The sequence below is a fragment of the Clavelina lepadiformis genome, chromosome 4 (genome assembly GCF_947623445.1).
Source record: "Clavelina lepadiformis chromosome 4, kaClaLepa1.1, whole genome shotgun sequence".
NCBI lineage: Eukaryota > Metazoa > Chordata > Ascidiacea > Aplousobranchia > Clavelinidae > Clavelina > Clavelina lepadiformis.
Window position 1 is genome coordinate 3,955,676 of NC_135243.1, and position 17,256 is coordinate 3,972,931.

At 36.0% G+C, this 17,256-nt stretch overlaps 2 protein-coding genes and 1 long non-coding RNA gene across 7 annotated transcripts in view; 1 reads left to right on the forward strand and 2 right to left on the reverse strand.

The window, feature by feature from the left end:
• LOC143452817 (uncharacterized) overlaps window positions 1-10,417 on the reverse strand; it is a 34,512-nt gene extending 24,095 nt beyond the window's left edge. The window contains exons 1-19 of one of the 2 annotated variants that reach the window (XM_076953940.1): window positions 10,268-10,417; window positions 9,417-9,517; window positions 9,009-9,141; window positions 8,723-8,857; window positions 6,982-7,046; window positions 5,328-5,469; window positions 4,651-4,782; window positions 4,066-4,149; window positions 3,641-3,787; window positions 3,078-3,161; window positions 2,886-2,960; window positions 2,694-2,777; window positions 2,350-2,496; window positions 2,054-2,137; window positions 1,486-1,644; window positions 1,134-1,280; window positions 868-942; window positions 538-621; window positions 1-147 (exon numbers count right to left, since the gene is read on the reverse strand). In XM_076953940.1, coding sequence (XP_076810055.1) covers window positions 1-147; window positions 538-621; window positions 868-942; window positions 1,134-1,280; window positions 1,486-1,644; window positions 2,054-2,137; window positions 2,350-2,496; window positions 2,694-2,777; window positions 2,886-2,960; window positions 3,078-3,161; window positions 3,641-3,787; window positions 4,066-4,149; window positions 4,651-4,782; window positions 5,328-5,469; window positions 6,982-7,046; window positions 8,723-8,857; window positions 9,009-9,141; window positions 9,417-9,517; window positions 10,268-10,417 — 2,175 coding nt within the window. Of the gene's footprint in view, window positions 148-537; window positions 622-867; window positions 943-1,133; window positions 1,281-1,485; window positions 1,645-2,053; window positions 2,138-2,349; window positions 2,497-2,693; window positions 2,778-2,885; window positions 2,961-3,077; window positions 3,162-3,640; window positions 3,788-4,065; window positions 4,150-4,650; window positions 4,783-5,327; window positions 5,470-6,075; window positions 6,176-6,981; window positions 7,047-8,722; window positions 8,858-9,008; window positions 9,142-9,416; window positions 9,518-10,267 lie in introns of those variants that run through there. The other variant, XM_076953941.1, reaches the window with a different exon arrangement.
• On the forward strand, window positions 25-15,415 carry LOC143452822 (uncharacterized). Its single transcript, XR_013115106.1, has 5 exons — window positions 25-164; window positions 9,048-9,154; window positions 10,259-10,432; window positions 12,493-14,585; window positions 14,858-15,415. It is a non-coding gene; the product is annotated as an uncharacterized LOC143452822 (long non-coding RNA).
• The window catches only part of LOC143452820 (baculoviral IAP repeat-containing protein 7-like), a 17,757-nt gene continuing 15,911 nt past the window's right edge, over window positions 15,411-17,256 (reverse strand). For all 4 annotated transcript variants that reach the window (XM_076953945.1, XM_076953944.1, XM_076953947.1 and 1 more), the window contains 2 exons: window positions 16,772-16,843; window positions 15,411-16,654 (listed from right to left, as the gene is read on the reverse strand). In XM_076953945.1, coding sequence (XP_076810060.1) covers window positions 16,455-16,654; window positions 16,772-16,843 — 272 coding nt within the window. In that variant the 3' untranslated portion in view covers window positions 15,411-16,454. The remainder of the gene's footprint in view (window positions 16,655-16,771; window positions 16,844-17,256) is intronic.

A 17,256-nucleotide genomic window follows, 5' to 3' on the forward strand; every position in this document is an offset into this window, starting at 1 on the left:
CTCATCGTCCATTCTCTTGGCTTCCTCCTGGAACTTTATCAAATCAAGTTGCGTTCGATGGAGAATTTCTTCGTTCGATTTCAACTTTTCGGAGAATTCGGATTTCTGGTTCATTGCTGTACGAACCTGCTCTTCGCTGCCATCTAGCTGTTGTGTACACGAAGGTTTGTCAACTTAATTTCAATAAATAACTTAACTGTAGAGATTTTACTGTTTGTTTTAATCATATAATTGACAATATGATATCTATTATCAAAAGCCAAGCAGTTTCAGCACCGATGAATCATAACTAAAATCAATGATTAGCGAAGTAATGCTTATTGGAAAGATAGATGATGAGTAAGATTAATAACGTTATATAATAAAACAGATCTGCCAAACCACACCGATACAAGTCACACTGGTACTAATAATTTTATATTATGTCTCGTTTACAATCTTGAACAATTTGTAGAAACGATTTCAATTACATAACATAATAACTTTTAAACAGCAACATAATAACAACATGGTAACAAGTTAACTTAATCAACTTACCTTGCTCTGAAGCGTCTTGCATTGAGTTTGTAGATCTTTGACATCCTGAGAAGCAGCTTCATGTTTCAGTTTGAGTTCATCCAACTGGATAACAGTTAAAAACAACATTTTAATGACTTCATATTCTGATGTAATAATGACGTAATATTCTGTTTTCTCAGCAATGTGAAGTTTTAAAACACAGTTGTTAATATTTTGTTCAAATTTTTGTGAGTTATACATTCACAAAAAATAGTACTTGTATCGATTGTTCTGGATTTAAAATAATAATTAACTCTTAATTTAATAACAAATAGGATAAATAATGTATGTGTCATTGCGCATTCTAACCTCGTATTTCAAATCACTCTCTTTGCCTTCCGATGAAAGATGTAACATTTCTAATTTCTCATTTATATTTCCATGCTGAGATGATGCGAGAGTGTTTTATATAAAACATAAGCACATAATCATAAATGTGTCACCAAAAACCTCACAAAAAAGCAAGTACTAATATATGCAGCCTCCGTATTGCTTATTCAGCTACTTCTTGCAACAACCAACCAACGGAATGTTGTAGAGCTTACAACGATTAACTATGATGTCACAATGACTACCTGGAGGGTTAGTTCTTGAAGATCTCCGGTACATTGGTTCAATTTTGCTTCAAGTGATGCGTTGCTGAGTTTATAATCTGCAACTTCTGCTGTGAGTGAGTTGTTGTCACTTTGTAGTTTATCGATTTTGTTTGTCTGGTCTGAAACCTGAGCACACACACAGATGTTGATTTCCCTTAACAGAATTATAAAATGGTTCAAACCTTTTGGCAATCAATTAATCAACATGAATGAGCATGCGCTTGCAATAAAAAATGATGAAATAGTAAATAAAAGCAATAATAACAGCACCAATGCTTAAAAGCTGGTAAAGACAACTGCCAACAGGGCAGACTCTCTAAGGCGTTCCTACTTTTGCTAAATTTTGCTCGTGTTCGAACCGAAGGTTTTCAAGCTCGGACTTCATAGACATCAGAGCATCCTGACGCTCGTTAAGTTCGGTGGAAAGTGCATCCCTGGTCTCTTTAAAAGACGACTGAAGTTGATGTAGGCTTGATGTAAGCTTCTCCACCTGCAACATAGAAATATTATAACAATCAATCAGAAGATTTAAATTGCCGGAACTTTTATGGCTAATGCTTAGCTAAAGTAAATGTGAGCAGTGATTCACCCTCATTATTCTAAACTATTGGTGAATTGGAGTTAAGTTCATTCTAGGCTGATCCAGGGCAAGATTAATATTTCCCTTCAAATACATTCATTCTAAAGGTTCAGTACAAACACTAAGAATTAAATAGCAGCTGGATTGTTGTAATATTGACTTGCATTGGCTATTAAATAACTACACAGACATGCTGAGTTTTTGGTTAAATGGTGGCACCTTTAATGTTCATAAAACGACGCCAAAACATGCCAAGGTAGTGCGTCATATTCCTAATAACAGTACTAGGCACTCGAAATGCAGATAAAACCACATATACCTGTTTCATTCTACTCTTTTGTTCATCTTTGGAGATAGAGAGTTCATTTTCAAGATCTCTTACTTGCTCTTCACAGCTTTGCAACTGTACAGAGAAAGATTAAACCAATGCTGAGATGTTACAATGCAAACAAACAACTCTCTGAACCTGTCAGCTCCACGGTAATAATATGCACAAAATAAACTGGATATTACTGGATGCTACTGGATATTTAGCTTAAATTTACTCATTGGGATCAAAAATCATTCTAGAGTAATTTGTGACAGCTTGAAAAATGTCTAAAACAATTATTTTACATCGTCCTTCGTTTGCTGATAATCTCGATTTATGGCCGACAACTGCTTCTCAACCTCAAACTTGTTTTCTTTCGCTGTCCGCAACTCAGCCATTTGATTTTTGTGTTCATCCATGAGCTTTTCATGAACTTTTTGAAGAGCCAGCAACTGAAATATATTACGATGGAACAATTAATTCCATAAACGAACGACAACTTTGAAACTATCATAAAGAATTAGAAGAAATTTATTAGTATGGCCGGTTTTAACTGCTATTTACCATTGCAATGAGTGATTGAAGGTTGCTGGATGGTAAAAATGTGAGATTATTTTGCAGAATAAAAATGATTAACTCTTATTCTCACCTCTTCAGCAAGATTGTCTCGTTGTGTTTGCGTAAGGTCGTAGTCTCTCTGAGTTTTTTCGAGAAGATCATTTCGTTTCATGACCTGCGATTGAATAAAGTTAGAAATGGCAAAATGAAACCTTAAAAATCCACTTAAAATAAAGGTCATGATACATAGCAGTCAATGAAATGCCTTTCTAGAATGTTTTACCTCTTTTTTGAGTTGATTCTGGTAATCTTTGGTAGCAGAATGCATTTCCATCATTCTATTCTGCAGAATCATCACCTAAAATGCGCAATTGTTGCCATGGTAACATGATGACAAATCTTATCGACACTGACCACAAAATTACTCCTAAAATAGGAATAAACTTCCTACTAATAAGAAAAAATGGTTTGTTACTTCTTCTTTGCTCCTGGCATGTGTGCCCCTCTCGTCACGGAGTTCTTGTTGTAGATCGTGAACCAATCTCTCGTAACGCGTGATCTGGAAAATAATCTTGAGTTATAGTTTATTATGTGATATGATACAGCTCAGTATCATTCGCCGCTGCTTGATTTTGATGCTTTTGATACTTTATGTTGTCTGATGGGTTGTATTGTGGATTAAATTGTTGTTTCGTATTGGTTTCCAAGCACTAAACAAGCTCAAAGCACGCAAGGAGTTTAACGATTTAGTGATTTGAGGACAGTGATTTGCGATAGCTCAAACCCGACAGTTTCACTGTTTTATGCAAGAACACAACGTCGGTTTTTCTCGCTTTGATCCGAGGAAATCAAATTTAACCATTGTTTTATGAGGTTATACAGTACTTCAAATAGTCAGGCTTGAGCTGCTGCAAAGGCTTTGCGTGACATTCTGCCACTGTTTTACCACTAAGCTGTTACTGAAATGGCGGGGGTGGATTTCTGCTCCGTTTAGACTCAAAAATGTTTCTTTTGGTTCTTCCAAACTCTTCTACTCACATCATCCATGACTTTGACGTTCCTCTCATGGAGGACGTTGATCTCCCTCTTCATCTGTCGCATTTCTTCATCTGCGTTCCTCGCATCCAAGTTGTCTTCCTGGAGTTTGTTCTCCAACATCTCTAACGCCTCCTGAAGATCCATTTTCTGAAAACCAACAGACATATTGCACTGGGTATAGTATACACATAATTTTCTACGGACGAATGCTATGAGAAATTAGGTATTATTAATAGCAATATAGCTACTAACTAATTCCACATTAACTGATGATGCTTTTAACGATTTACTGAAACTAACTTAGTCATAAAAACAACATTAAAATTATGAGAATTTTATATTCACATTAAGAAAGCATTATGCCGCAAGTTACAGACCAAGCGCGACTTTACAAGTAAGAAGATTTGAGTCTGAAAACATCCAACCTCATTTTCATGGGTGTTAAGCTCTTCTCTCAGCGAGGTGATCGTTTCACAAAGCTGGTCAATTCTGTCATCCTTTACGGCATTCTTTAAACACAATATATTCTACATCTCAAGTAAAATTCACAATTCATGATAGAAGATCTCTCACAAACAGCATGACATCAGAAACACCAATGTTGCAATAAAGTAAATGCAGGAACTAGAAAAAAATGGCATCAGAATAACACCAAATTTGATGATAGTTGCGCTGAGTCGGCATAGATTTGGTGTTATTCCAGCGATGAATGTTTTAATCTCAAGTTTGCTGTGTTCCTTCCTTGCTCGTTAGAATGATACCCATTTTGGGGGTTTGAAGATAGGGTAGGTAGGTTCAAGTATATATGGTACTTTTTCAACAAGCCAAAATAAATGTTTTATTGAACAAACTTTGAAGGCAGACTGCAGGCATAAACATTTGCATGCTTATAAATAGCCAGCATAATCAAGTAACAGACCATATGGTGCCTTTACTACCTCACAGTTTGTAATTATGCAATTTCAAACTGAATATCAATACAAATATTCCAATATTTTTTTTCCAATTACCTCATTTGATGCATCTTGTCGCGCTTGATTAGCCAAGCGTAAATCTGACTGCAATCTCAAAATTTTGACATCCTTATCGTTGAAAGTTGACGTGTCCATCAGTCTTTTGTTTCGAGACGACGAAGTTGGATCCTGAACAAATTTTACACTTATAAGTCAAAATTAAACAAAGATTAATTTAGTCATTTTAAACCGTACTTCTTCAAAAGAAAAACAATTCATCTTATGATACAGCACATCCATTACATATATTTTAATATGAGCAGGTGTGTTGACTATGAATTGCCAGAGACTCGTTTGAAAGCATACCAAAATAACGAACACATTTTATGCTAAAACTGCCAAGCTTTGTTGTTGCAGCATAATATGACAATTTACAGGTTAAGTTCAGGTTTATCAATGATGGATGATGGTTGAAACTCAGCCAAAAAGCAATTAGCAGTTAAGGGTTGATAATGTCGATTAATCGGTACAACCTCTCTAATTTATAAATGATGGCAGGTTGATTCGACCTAAGACGAGTAAACCCAGGCAAATTCAACCCACAGATGTTGGTTGGGTTTAGTCGTCTTAGGTTGAATTGACCTGAAGCAGTTGTAAATGTGAAGAGAAAGTTTAACTTTCTTATAATAAATATCAAGAGAGTAACAAGTTGTCTGTTAAAAGTCAATTTTTACCAGATCAGACGCCCTTAGGTTCTCCATGTTTAGTTTCTTCACTTCCTCTTCTAGTTTCGAAATTAAGTCCTCTTTTTCCTTCAGGTTAGCTTCCAGCAGGCCTAATTTTGATCTTAATTCATCTTCAGTTTTGTCGTTATTTCTACAAAAAGCATTGACACAAGTGTTAGGATATCATCTACCCACCACAAGCACTGAATGGGGATAAATGACTTAACATTTTTTTTCAGATTTCGTGAAGCATAAATGTTCACCAATAGCGTTCACAAAATTGCGTTAGTATTTAAAACAATAATCTCTCGGAAATATACAGTCCACATTCTTGAATTGTAAACATGAGATTGAAAGCATTCCTAAATATTTCTCAAAACAAAAAACAAGCACTTAGCTATTGGATAAACACCACCAATCTACACAGAGTATACATACGTATATATACACACCTCAAAACCTACTTCAGCTCTAATTCTACAACTCTATCTGCACAGTCAAACACTTAACCATTTCGATCTGTCAACTTAACAACAAAAGCACTTTATTGTGGCCGTCAACCATTCTATTCAGGAAGCAATTTGAACAAACCGAAATCCCAATTCATCTTTAAAGCCACCATTATTTGGGTTAATAATTAACTAACCACACAGACAAAAAGCAAGAGCATTCCTTAAATAATTGTAAATCAACTGTCAGCGCTTACGTTTCTTAAGACTACAAATCACTGCATTTATTACAAAATACATTTACTTACCAATTACTGGGCACAACTTTAGCAGTGGTGGTGGTAACCACATGAAACACAGCCAGTGTTAAATAACCAAGCTGCGGACCAGTAACTACTTACAAAAATTTTTACGCCCGATTGAAGATTTATAAAAGAGATTTATGATCAAGAGACAATCAATCAGTACAATTCGTCCAAACAATAGTTAATTTATTTTTGCCGAAACAACTAAACACAATACCCAACAACTGCTATTACAATAGTAAAAGGGTAAGGACTGTAGATCGTGCTTGGGAAAAGATTGTAACATACTTAGTGCAATCTATAAAGCTTTATAACAATATATGTATAAGCAGTTTATAATATGTTGAGAATTTTTTATTTATCAATCTATGCTCAGAATACCCAACTTTTTACATTTATATATGTATATATATATTTTTTAAAACATCTATACATGCTCCTAACAATAAGGCCACCAAGTATTAGGACTACTATCGGATGGTAACCCTAGTAAGTTGTGTAAACACAGACTTACTATCTGACAATGGCCATTGTTACATCGTTTGCTTTTGTGATGTCAAAGCAAATTGACCAATAGGGAGGAGCAGTGAAATGGTGGCACGAAATTTGAAAATGTGTCTTGTATTTACTTGTCAACATGTTTTACAAGATCAGACAACAATAACTGCCAACACTACATGAGAATGTAATGTGGTTATATGAGGGGGCAGTTTTCACGCTCCTTATGTTAGGAGAACACTGTATTTACATAAAATACAAAAGTTAAAAAACAATCATTTAGGCAAGACATAAACTGTTTACAAGTCAGTTATTTAAATAAAACAAGTAATTTTAAGCTTACAACGCAACATGCAAATAGTTAAATAGGGTTGTACAACTCAGTATATATTTGTATAAGTTCAAACTTACACAATATTGCTTGTGCTGCCCAACAAGTCTGCTTTGGATGTAGTCAACAGACTGATGGAATCAAACTGATAAAAAATTAAAATGTTGCTATTAAAATAACATACACTTGTATATGTAGATGTATAGCAGGGGTGGGCAAACTACGGCCCGCGGGCCGCATGCGGCCCGCCGGCACTTGCAGAAACTCCTACTCATCACTTATTGTTTTAATACAGGTTACATGACAAAATATTATTCCCTTTACGAGTGTGTTTTTCTCTTCACTTTCAGTGCGTAAACACACACACGTCAGTCGCGCATGTATTGCAACATGCTCTCAGCAACTAGCCGTACACTTCTCACGCATTGTTTGATTCAATTGTTTGACCATAAAATACAAATACGGTAGCCGCTACCGTAGGCCTACCAGTACTTCTACTTTCCTCCAAATAGCTTTTCATTGTTATTTGAGACGCACAGTTTAATGTTTTCTACTTCGACAGGATTTTTGTTAAAAAATAAAAGATTTATATTTTTAATCTGTTATCCACAACATATGCGAACAAGCATTTTCTTGTTTAAACATAAACAAGTCGAAGAACAGGTCTTTGCTGACAGACACCAACTTGCGTGATGTTATGAGGATATCTACCAGCAAACTTGCTCCCAATTTGCAGAAGATTGTGAAAAACTGTGAACAGTTGCACAAGTCTCATTAACTTTTGTGATGATGATTGCATAGATTTAAACGTAACTGAGTGTGGAATACAAAAATTGTGTTTAATATGAATATGCGTTTATTTACACACCGGGTAAATTTTCCTACTTTGTAATGAGAGTGTGCGGCTCCCCGGCTGCAACATTTTTTCAAATGTGGCCCTCAGTACAAAAAGTTTGCCCACCCCTGATGTATAGCATGTGTATGTTTATTACAATGGCTTATTGTTTGCGAAGTGCATTTATAAATTTTATACACAGTGTTTTATTTTACTGTAGTTTGCATTAGATATCTTCCACAGGTTTAAAATAAAAACCAAACTTTTTGCAGTTTATACAGAGCATAAAAAATGAAACTAAAATATTTCGAGTAATTATACATTATGGCTAACACCACAAAAACTATGTAACATTTTTATACACCTGGATTACAAGTCATTATTCTGAGTGTCCATTTAAAGTACAACTGAAGATAATATTGTTCAGATTACCAAGTATCTAAATCAGTGGTTCCCAAACTTTTTGAACTTGTGGCACACTAGAAAAATTATAAAACGCTCGCGGCACACTCACAAGAGAAGAAAAGCTGCTTTAAAAAATTTTATTTTCATGTGTTAATGCGAAGGATGTGCTTATTGGATGGACATGTGCTTATTTATCAGCTATTAAAGCAGTTAGAACACTTTTAAGTCGCATATGCTTGTCTGCATGCCTTATTTTAAATATTTATACAGTTCTTTTCCAAAATTCCAAAAAGATTCGCGGCACACCTGAGAATCTGTGGCGGTACATAGTTTGGGTATGACTGATCTAAATTATGTAAAAATACAAAACACTGTTGACTAAGAATCTTAGTCTTTGGTCAAAAATCTTACGGTAGTCTTTGGTTAACGTTTGCACACTTATTACTCAAAAATTAAATTTGTCTGTCGCATGAGAATGACTACAAGTTCATCATAAAGATTTAGTTTTACTACACATTAACATCGCATATGTGGCAACAATATAAATGTAGCATAAAATATGTCTACAATGCATGACTCACGTCCCACTTGCCCGTGCTTCTTCCCTTTCTGATGAAGCCACCGAGCGCTTCAATATCTTTCTGAGCATAAAGTGCTTTTAACTTCTGGTCCGGGTCAGAATATTCTGAGGTTTTTCTGCTGCCATACTGTAATTCCTGAAGAGAAAGTATGTAATAATACAAAACACGTGTTTCAAAGCAATGGTAATAAACTAGGCGACATATAACTAATAAACAGCAACTATTATATACCGGTAGGCAGCGTTAGATTACCAAAGACACTCTGAAACTCTGTGAACAAAACTACCTCAGTTTTTTCTTGAAGTCGATTATTTTCTTGTTTCAGGAGTTCAATTTCATCAAACTGGCCTTCAATCTTTAAAACTGCATCGTCGCGTTCATTCGCACATTTTGATAATTTGGACTCTAAAAGATGAAGCCTAAAATACAGAGGTATGTACACAGTCATAATTTCTAGTAAGTTCTAATAAAGCCATAGCTCCCAACTTTACAAGCCAACTGCTAATAAGGATTTTCTCCTGCAGCAAGACTGCCATTTGACAACACGGTAAACAATGTTTTAAAACACAAATGAGCTTTTTATCATTATAATATCATCCTTTATAAAGCACCATTTATGTAGCTACCGCATATAAAGTCTAATTATAAAGCAAAGTTAAGATTGTGCCTTTTTTCAAATCGAACAAAAGCAAACCTATCATTAGCCTCGTATTCCATTTCTTCAATTGTTTGAACCAAAACTTCATTTTGTTCGGATAAATCACCAACGTAAGATTTCATAATTCTCATTTTCATCTGCAGAAATAGTGTAATTTGGCATTAAGTGTTAAATGCTTGCATGGTCAACTGTGTATATATGCACATCAATCCTCCAAAAAAAAACACATTCCCTTATTGTTATCTTTAGCTAGGATACGTGTAAGATAATAACCAGCTGAGTAAATTGAGGCCAAATTTAGCAAAAAATAAGCGATTTATAGAAAAAACAAAACTAAGAAGCTGAACTGAAATGTACGACCTGAGAGGGAAATATGTTCTCTGCATAAAACAACTGACAACTAAATTAAGTAAATAACATAACAATAACTAAATAACAATAAATAACTAAATAATAAGCGGTAACTAAATTGAGCCTCTTGTACTCATAAAAAGTCTGAATTAGAAGAAGTTACGGGGTAGGTTACTAGAATTGAAATTATAATGAAATAAATCCTCAATATTCGATCTTGATATTAGAGTGCACAAGTGATGGAGACCCACCAAACCGCGATCACAATAGTTGTGTTTTTTTGGTTTAAAACAATATTTTGACAAGTTTCATGCATGCATGGATTGGAGATAGCTAGTCTATGACATAAAATAATATTCTACATTTGTGCATGTAAAATCCATTTAATTCTTCAATGCATTTAATACAGTAGCATTCCCAGCGCAAAACTGCAAGCTCACGGATTAGCAACAAAGATACAGTCATAGGTCATAGGTCATAGGTTTAGCATAAATGAAAATATTAAACAATAAAGAACAAATTTTCAGATTCATCACCTTCATCATCTCATCTGAGTCTCCGCGAGAATTTTCTTCCAATCTCTGAAGCTTCTCCTTGTACAAGCCACGAAATTCCATCATCAGCTTGTGCATTTCTCCAGCCGTCCGTGACTGATGGCTGACGTCAGACTTTGACCAACGCTCCATGCTTCAGGTTTAATGGTGAGAAGAACTACTGCTTCATATGACCAGAGAATTTATTAACATTTCTATTTTAGCTTCAAAAGCCAGATTCTGTGAAAGAAAATAGCCTATAAGGAAATGTTTTGAAAGAGTAGGGTACGCTTATCTATCCAAATGAGTTTGGACATCCCAGAAATTTAAGTCAATTGATCTCAGCAGTCACTACAAGACTGCAATAAGCCTAACAAGCAATGCGTGTGCGCAGGCTAGCCAAACATAATTTTATAAATAGCCAAACGAGACAGTTATCTGCACTTAACCTGTGCACTTATATACAAGACCCAGATATTCATGGACACTGCAATCTAGCAGAATCAATATCACTTGTCAATGTAATCAATGTCACTTCGTATGTTTTATTTCGGTTTTTATTTTCTTATTTATTTCGGAACATGTCTTCTACATTTCCGAATGCTGTAGGCCTACTTGCTTCGTCGTTTGTAATTTTTGGTGTAAATTTGTTAAACTTAGGAACTATTTTGTGGGTTCCACTTCTTTCTGCTCGTTAACTGTTCGCGGCCATGGGTTTTATTGTACTATAACTACGTCGGTTAGCATCGTAACTTTCGTTCCGCACAGTTAATGGCAATAAATAAACAATACAAAACAAGAAAAACTACTAAATGTCTGTAAATTTCATTTTCTTTGCACTGTTTCCATGCACGCTTGTGTCACATAGACATCACATACTAATACTATTATTTGATGTCTATGTACGTTTCTTCGTAGTTGTCAAATAGAGAAGTGGAAAGTTGGTTAGTTTGTAGCGTTCACCGTGGTGATTCCTGGCGATTAAGTAGCGGCAGGGCACCATAACATCACGTAATAGTTGCCAAAAAACGATTTTCTTTTTTAACTGTTCGTATTTTGAATCAGTCGCCTTTTAGATGTTGATACGCATGGCGGACATTTTTTGGAGACGTTTTTTCCGACCAAGTTACGCTTGTCCTTCGACACATGCTATCTGTCAGTAAAACAAAGCTATGTTAGCCTCAGTTGTGGCCCAGGTCTCCAGGAGCAACTAAAAAGTATTATGTAGCGTAATATTTTCCCGTTTCGCTATAAGCTAATGATTATTTTCGTTAAACCTTGAACAAACATAGCTTAAGAGAATTATTTTAATAGAAATTTACTGGTTACTGAAATATTTAATTTATTAAAGTTCTACGTGGTGTAGACATGCCTACGTTTTCATTACAAACGCAGCATAAGGCAGCTTCTATTTTTCGGAAACCTATTCACACAAGAACGCTTTTTAATTTTTTCCATAATAAATTTATTTGCCCCAGTACCTGTACTCAAATGAACTTCCCTCGCATGTTAAGGCTAAAATATTGCTGGACCTGACATTCGGTCGTCAAGGATTTCTAATAGAAGCATTCTGCGGAGTCATGCTACGCATTTTACGTCACGATGCGGGGACGGAATATTTGACAACACCGTAAAGCATGGGTAGTCTAAAGGGGAGGTGTGGGACCGATGAAGCAAAAAAAGCATCAGCTTGTTTTCTTTTAAAATATAACATGGCTCCTGCTATACTGAGCTATATTGCCAAAAGTTTGCTTTTCGTGGTGAATGCGGTGCCTCCGAAGTTGTGATATCGGCCACTTTAAACAAGCAAGGTTGGACAGCAGCCTTTAGGCCATGTTCCGTACTTCACAGGAAAGTAAAAAGATGTTATCCTGCTGTCGAAAAAGAAGCCACAACAGCAATCATTGAAGCCGTTCGAAAATGGGCGCATTTTCTTGCTCGTCAACACTATAGCCTGGCGACTGATCAGCACTCGGTAGCAGTCGTGTTGGATAACAGGAGACGAACCAAAACAAAAAACAACGAGATCCAGTGTTGGAGACCATCAAGCTATCGCTTATGATGACAGAATGTTTAGATAACCTTTTTACATTGCGTGAGACGCTGAGTTTAGGGCATTCTGACAATGCAAAATGTTTCACTTGTAGAGAAATTAAATCTTATTTTACCAATATAGAGAGAAAGTGAGAGATAGTTATTAAGCTATTTTACCGTTTATCATTCAACAGGTAACGAACGTTACAACGGAGTAACCTGGTGACGATCATTTTTACGTTCAAAAGATTTGGTTCCTGTCATTCCACGGTGGCTGAAGCAGCGCATTCTGTTGGAGGTGTTTTAAGCCTTATGGCATCTGCACACTTACAGAAAAACTGATTCCATTGTAGGCTACATGGAAATATTCAGCCGCAAACTATCTTACTGATAAAACAATTAACTGTAAGATTGAGTGGTATGAGAAGTTCCAAATTTAAGATGTCTGTTGTTTCGTTGGCGTCTGATCCTGCACAAAACCCTTTAATTCAGCCATCCACGTATTTAGTGCTTCCATTGTATAGCTCAGTGTTTCTCAACCCCGAGTCCGCTGACTCATTTGAGTCCGCGTAAAGTTTTTGTGAGTCCGCAAGCCCATTAATTTACCGTATATAATTAGGCATAGGTCATAATTTTCGCGACGGTTCTTCGCCTCAAAAAGTAGGTGTCGCAAGAGATACCTTGGCGTGTTGGATAATTTTGGTAATTACAACATCCATTTGTTGGTCATTTAAAATAGTCTGTGTTAGAGGTGCATTCAGAAATAGACTGCATTTCTGAACAGTTAATTGAAATGCAAAGTCGACAGATGCGGAGAGACAAGTTGAAAATTGTTTCTCTGAATCAATTTTGGGCGAATGTTCTATCGAAGGAACCTAACCTTTCTGACCTCTACAAACAAGCAGCAATAGCTCTTTTGCCTATTCCGATTGCATAGCCTACTTGTGTGAAGCAGGATTTTCAACTTTAGCTATGCTTAAAACCAAGTGCCGGAACCAACTTCAACCGGAAGATGATATCAGGTGTGCCTTAACGACCATAATTCCTGATTTCGACAAACTTGTGAAGCAAGTTCAGAGACAAGGTTCTCATTGAGATAGGTTGAGCAAAGGTCATAATTTTCAAGGTTCTCACTGAGATTTATAGTGCATTTGTGCCCAATAAACAAACCGCTTCTGCTTTTTTATCTCACTGTTTTAGTGTTGAACTAACTTATTTTTTATTCTTATTACCTGAGTCCGCGAATACTTGTGCTAATGGGAAAATAGTCCATAGGCCAAAAAGGTTGAAAAACACTGATAGCCAAACTGAGATAGCCAAACTGAGCCAAACATCACCAAACTCATCACACGTGACGTTATAACCGATGAAGATTTGAAAACTCATCGAACCCAACCAATCACTATCAATGTCACTCACATCAATCAAGTTGAAGCTGAATTGCAGGGCAATGTCAAAGATATTTCAATCTTTAATATTTCGAAAGACACGATGCTAAATTGTGAGAAAAAGAATCCCATAGACAGACCCGAAGCCACCCTACTGGTAAGTGAGCTTGTCCTGAATCTACTTCATTTACTCAACTGAAACTAATGATTACGAGTGTTTTGGAGTTGAGGTTTGTGTATTTGTATTCATGTAAAATGGTGACAAAATGTTTCCCGCTCTAATTTAATATAAGGAGGGAATAAAATGACACTCACACTTGCCTAAACTAAACGTGGTAGGCTTGATGCATTACACCAAACTTGATGCATTACACCAACTGCAATGATTTACTACTTATAATTGTAACTCACAGTTTTAAACGATTTTCTTAGTTTGTTTATTAATTACCATGTGGTTTGTTGTGCTCTGATGCTCGGTTGTTGGGTTCTTTTCTGTGTTGAGAGAACTTGTGTTAAATCAGATGTAAGCTTCGCTTCGGAAACAAGCAGTTTGTTCTTAACTGATCCATTTCTTGTATAGTTGTTGAAATGTTAAGTAAAGAAAAAACTGATTGTATTCAAACTAGTAATTTATTGATCTCAGATTTACCAAGCACTTGTTTTGCCAATCTTCATAGCGCTAAGTCAGGTAGCGGTAAAGTAGAACTTCAGCAGAAAACTGGATTGAACTTGATACTTGATCAAGCAGGGATTTTTTCTGCAAGAAAACTTCCTTATTTCAAAGAAAAGTTACCAGATGGAATACGAAGCAGAAGCCTTCAAATATGAAATAGAGAGTTTTCTCAGCAACAACGTTGTTCGAGGCAGATTTTTCCCTTTTTTACCATTACCACCACCAGGTGACCATGGGTAATTTATAATGGTTACCATGGTTATTTGCATAACGTAACATTTTAGAGTTTTATAAATTTAAGTGGTGCAGTACTGTTGGGTTTCTGCATACTAATTATTGCTTAAGCTTCGATATTCATAATAATCGTTTTAGCTTTTCTAACGCTTGGTTTGTACTTTGTACAGTTTTATACTCTCTGTTAACCAAACACCGATGTTCGAACCTCGGGTGATCCTTCACTGAATCAAGTTATGATTTTTTTATTTTGTTATGTTATAGATCTGATACCGAAGATCACATTTTCCTACTGTTCACTTAAAAATCCACCTCTCGCCATTGGGTCGGGTGACGTCCAAGTTTCTTATAACGAAAGCGAAATTGAGCAAACTGGACGGCGTAGAAGGCTTCAGCGTATGTTTCACGACTGGTTTGGTTTTTAAATAGAAGATACGATTTACATATTTTGTCAAGAAATGTTAAAGCGCTACTACAATTTTTATGATGTAATTAGTTCTGTGTTTTTGATTGGCCGCCGTCAAACAAAGTCACAACATGTGTAGCTTTAAAGGTCATTAAACAACCATTTGAATTTTCTGTATTTTTAGTCATTCTAATTGTATTAGTTTTTGACTTTGTTCTTCCGCCTGTATATGGCCTGCTGAGACACAAGAGGTGTGGTAATGTGAAATCTGCCTATGAAGGTCACATTCCTATCGAAGGTATCAAATCAATATTTGTCAGGGTTTTAATAACTGGCTGAACTTGCAACAAAACAAAAGATATTTGCCGACTTCTGTACTAAGTTTCTAAATTGTAGAATGGATGCCAAATGTTTTCAGAATATGTTCACTTTTATTTCAGTGCTGTGAAAATAAATACCAGCAGTGATAATTATGGTCATGGTTATGCGCAATTACCAGGGGTGATTACTTTTCTATTCTAGCAAAAAGTTTGTGACGACACAGAAACATGTAGTACGCGTGAATGCAAAAACACAGCATTTTTTTGAAAGCTGGCAAACAGGTAAATCGAAAATGAAGACTAAAGAACGAAGCTGCTGCAAATCAACTGTGAAAATGCAAAACGAAAGATCAGTTTAACACAAAGCGGTTTGAATAATATACATTTGTACATACTCTACTCACATACATATACAGTACTGTATATAGGTACATATACACACACGGCATACAATATACATACTGAGGCTACCACAGTAATTTGGGTTGAAATACTTAACACATACCATCAACATCTCAATCTCATCTAAGTGAACTACACATTGGTAAATTCTTTTCCCAAACACCAAAACCGCTCATTTGAACAACTTGCACAGCGCGGCGATATCTAAACCAGTCTTGCCACAAACACAAGACAAAAGATATTTTCAAACTAATTCGGTAATTACTATAAACTTAATATTTTAAGCTGTGAACCATTCCCATTAAACTGAAGTATATCAACAAGACATTAATCTAATGATTCACGAAATAATCAGACGATTCTATGACGTCACAAAGTGACGTATGATCTGTAGGTAGAGTAGGTCGAATGTGAAGTGAAGCATAATGCAGTGTTTAGAATCAGATAAACGAAGTTCACGAGGAACATGGTTGGTGACGAAATATAATTTTCCGTCTGTAAGAATTTATCACACAATGTAAATGAAATCCGGACAATAAAACAGTTTCCGATTTCCAAGTTCAAATTCAGATTCCAGTTTCTAACTCTTCAAGTCATTCTCTTCCCATTGCTATCTCTGTGTCATCTTAAGCTCTAGAAATCATCGCTCGAAACGATTACAACGAAAAGAAACAAACAAACTAATTGGTAGGAGGATACATGCCACTTCAGGCAAGCATGCCCGATAGACATCTTACGACATGTAAGTACGGATAGATTTTTCAATTTTAACTCTGCATATCGGACACTTTCTGAGAGCTTGTGCGCACTCGGTGCAGCTACAGAGGTGCCCGCACGGCACAAACACAACATCAGCCGATTGATCGAGACAAATCTTGCATTTCCTCTCTTCCTGCAATTCGCGAATACGTGCTTCCATTGATGGGGTTACGTCTACGAACAAGAATTTAAAAGCTCCGTGAAAGATTTATTTAATCTACGAACTATTCGACTACTATCTAAATTCTAAAGCCTTATCATGTCAACTTTAACTTAACACACATCAATCACCTTCTGGCATTGACATCTCCGCGTCCATTGGCTCTTCGTTTGCCGGAGCAGTGTCTTGCCGACCCTCGTTACCTAAAATTGTATTAAGTCATGAGATAGATGTGGACGAAGACGATGGAATGAATTTGCTGCGTCTAATCAGCAATAATTACTAAATGGATTTTTGAGTAGATATCAGAGCAATATTTACAAGTTGTGTTTGACTTTTAAACGTAGCGCAGTTGTTTGACCTAGTTATGGCTGCGTTCTGTGTGAATTAATTGTTTCCAGTGGTGTCTGGCGATCATTGCAATACGAAGTAACTCAGTGTTCCTAATTCAGTTATTCTCATCTTTCGACGGCAGGTCAACTATGAACCCTGAGCACTGAGCATCGTTTGACTTGAATCAATACAATTAGATACCAGAGCTGTATGACATATGCCAACTAAGCTTGATTTGTAAACAGACGATGGCAAAGACGCAATGGAATCAGAAAATTAATCA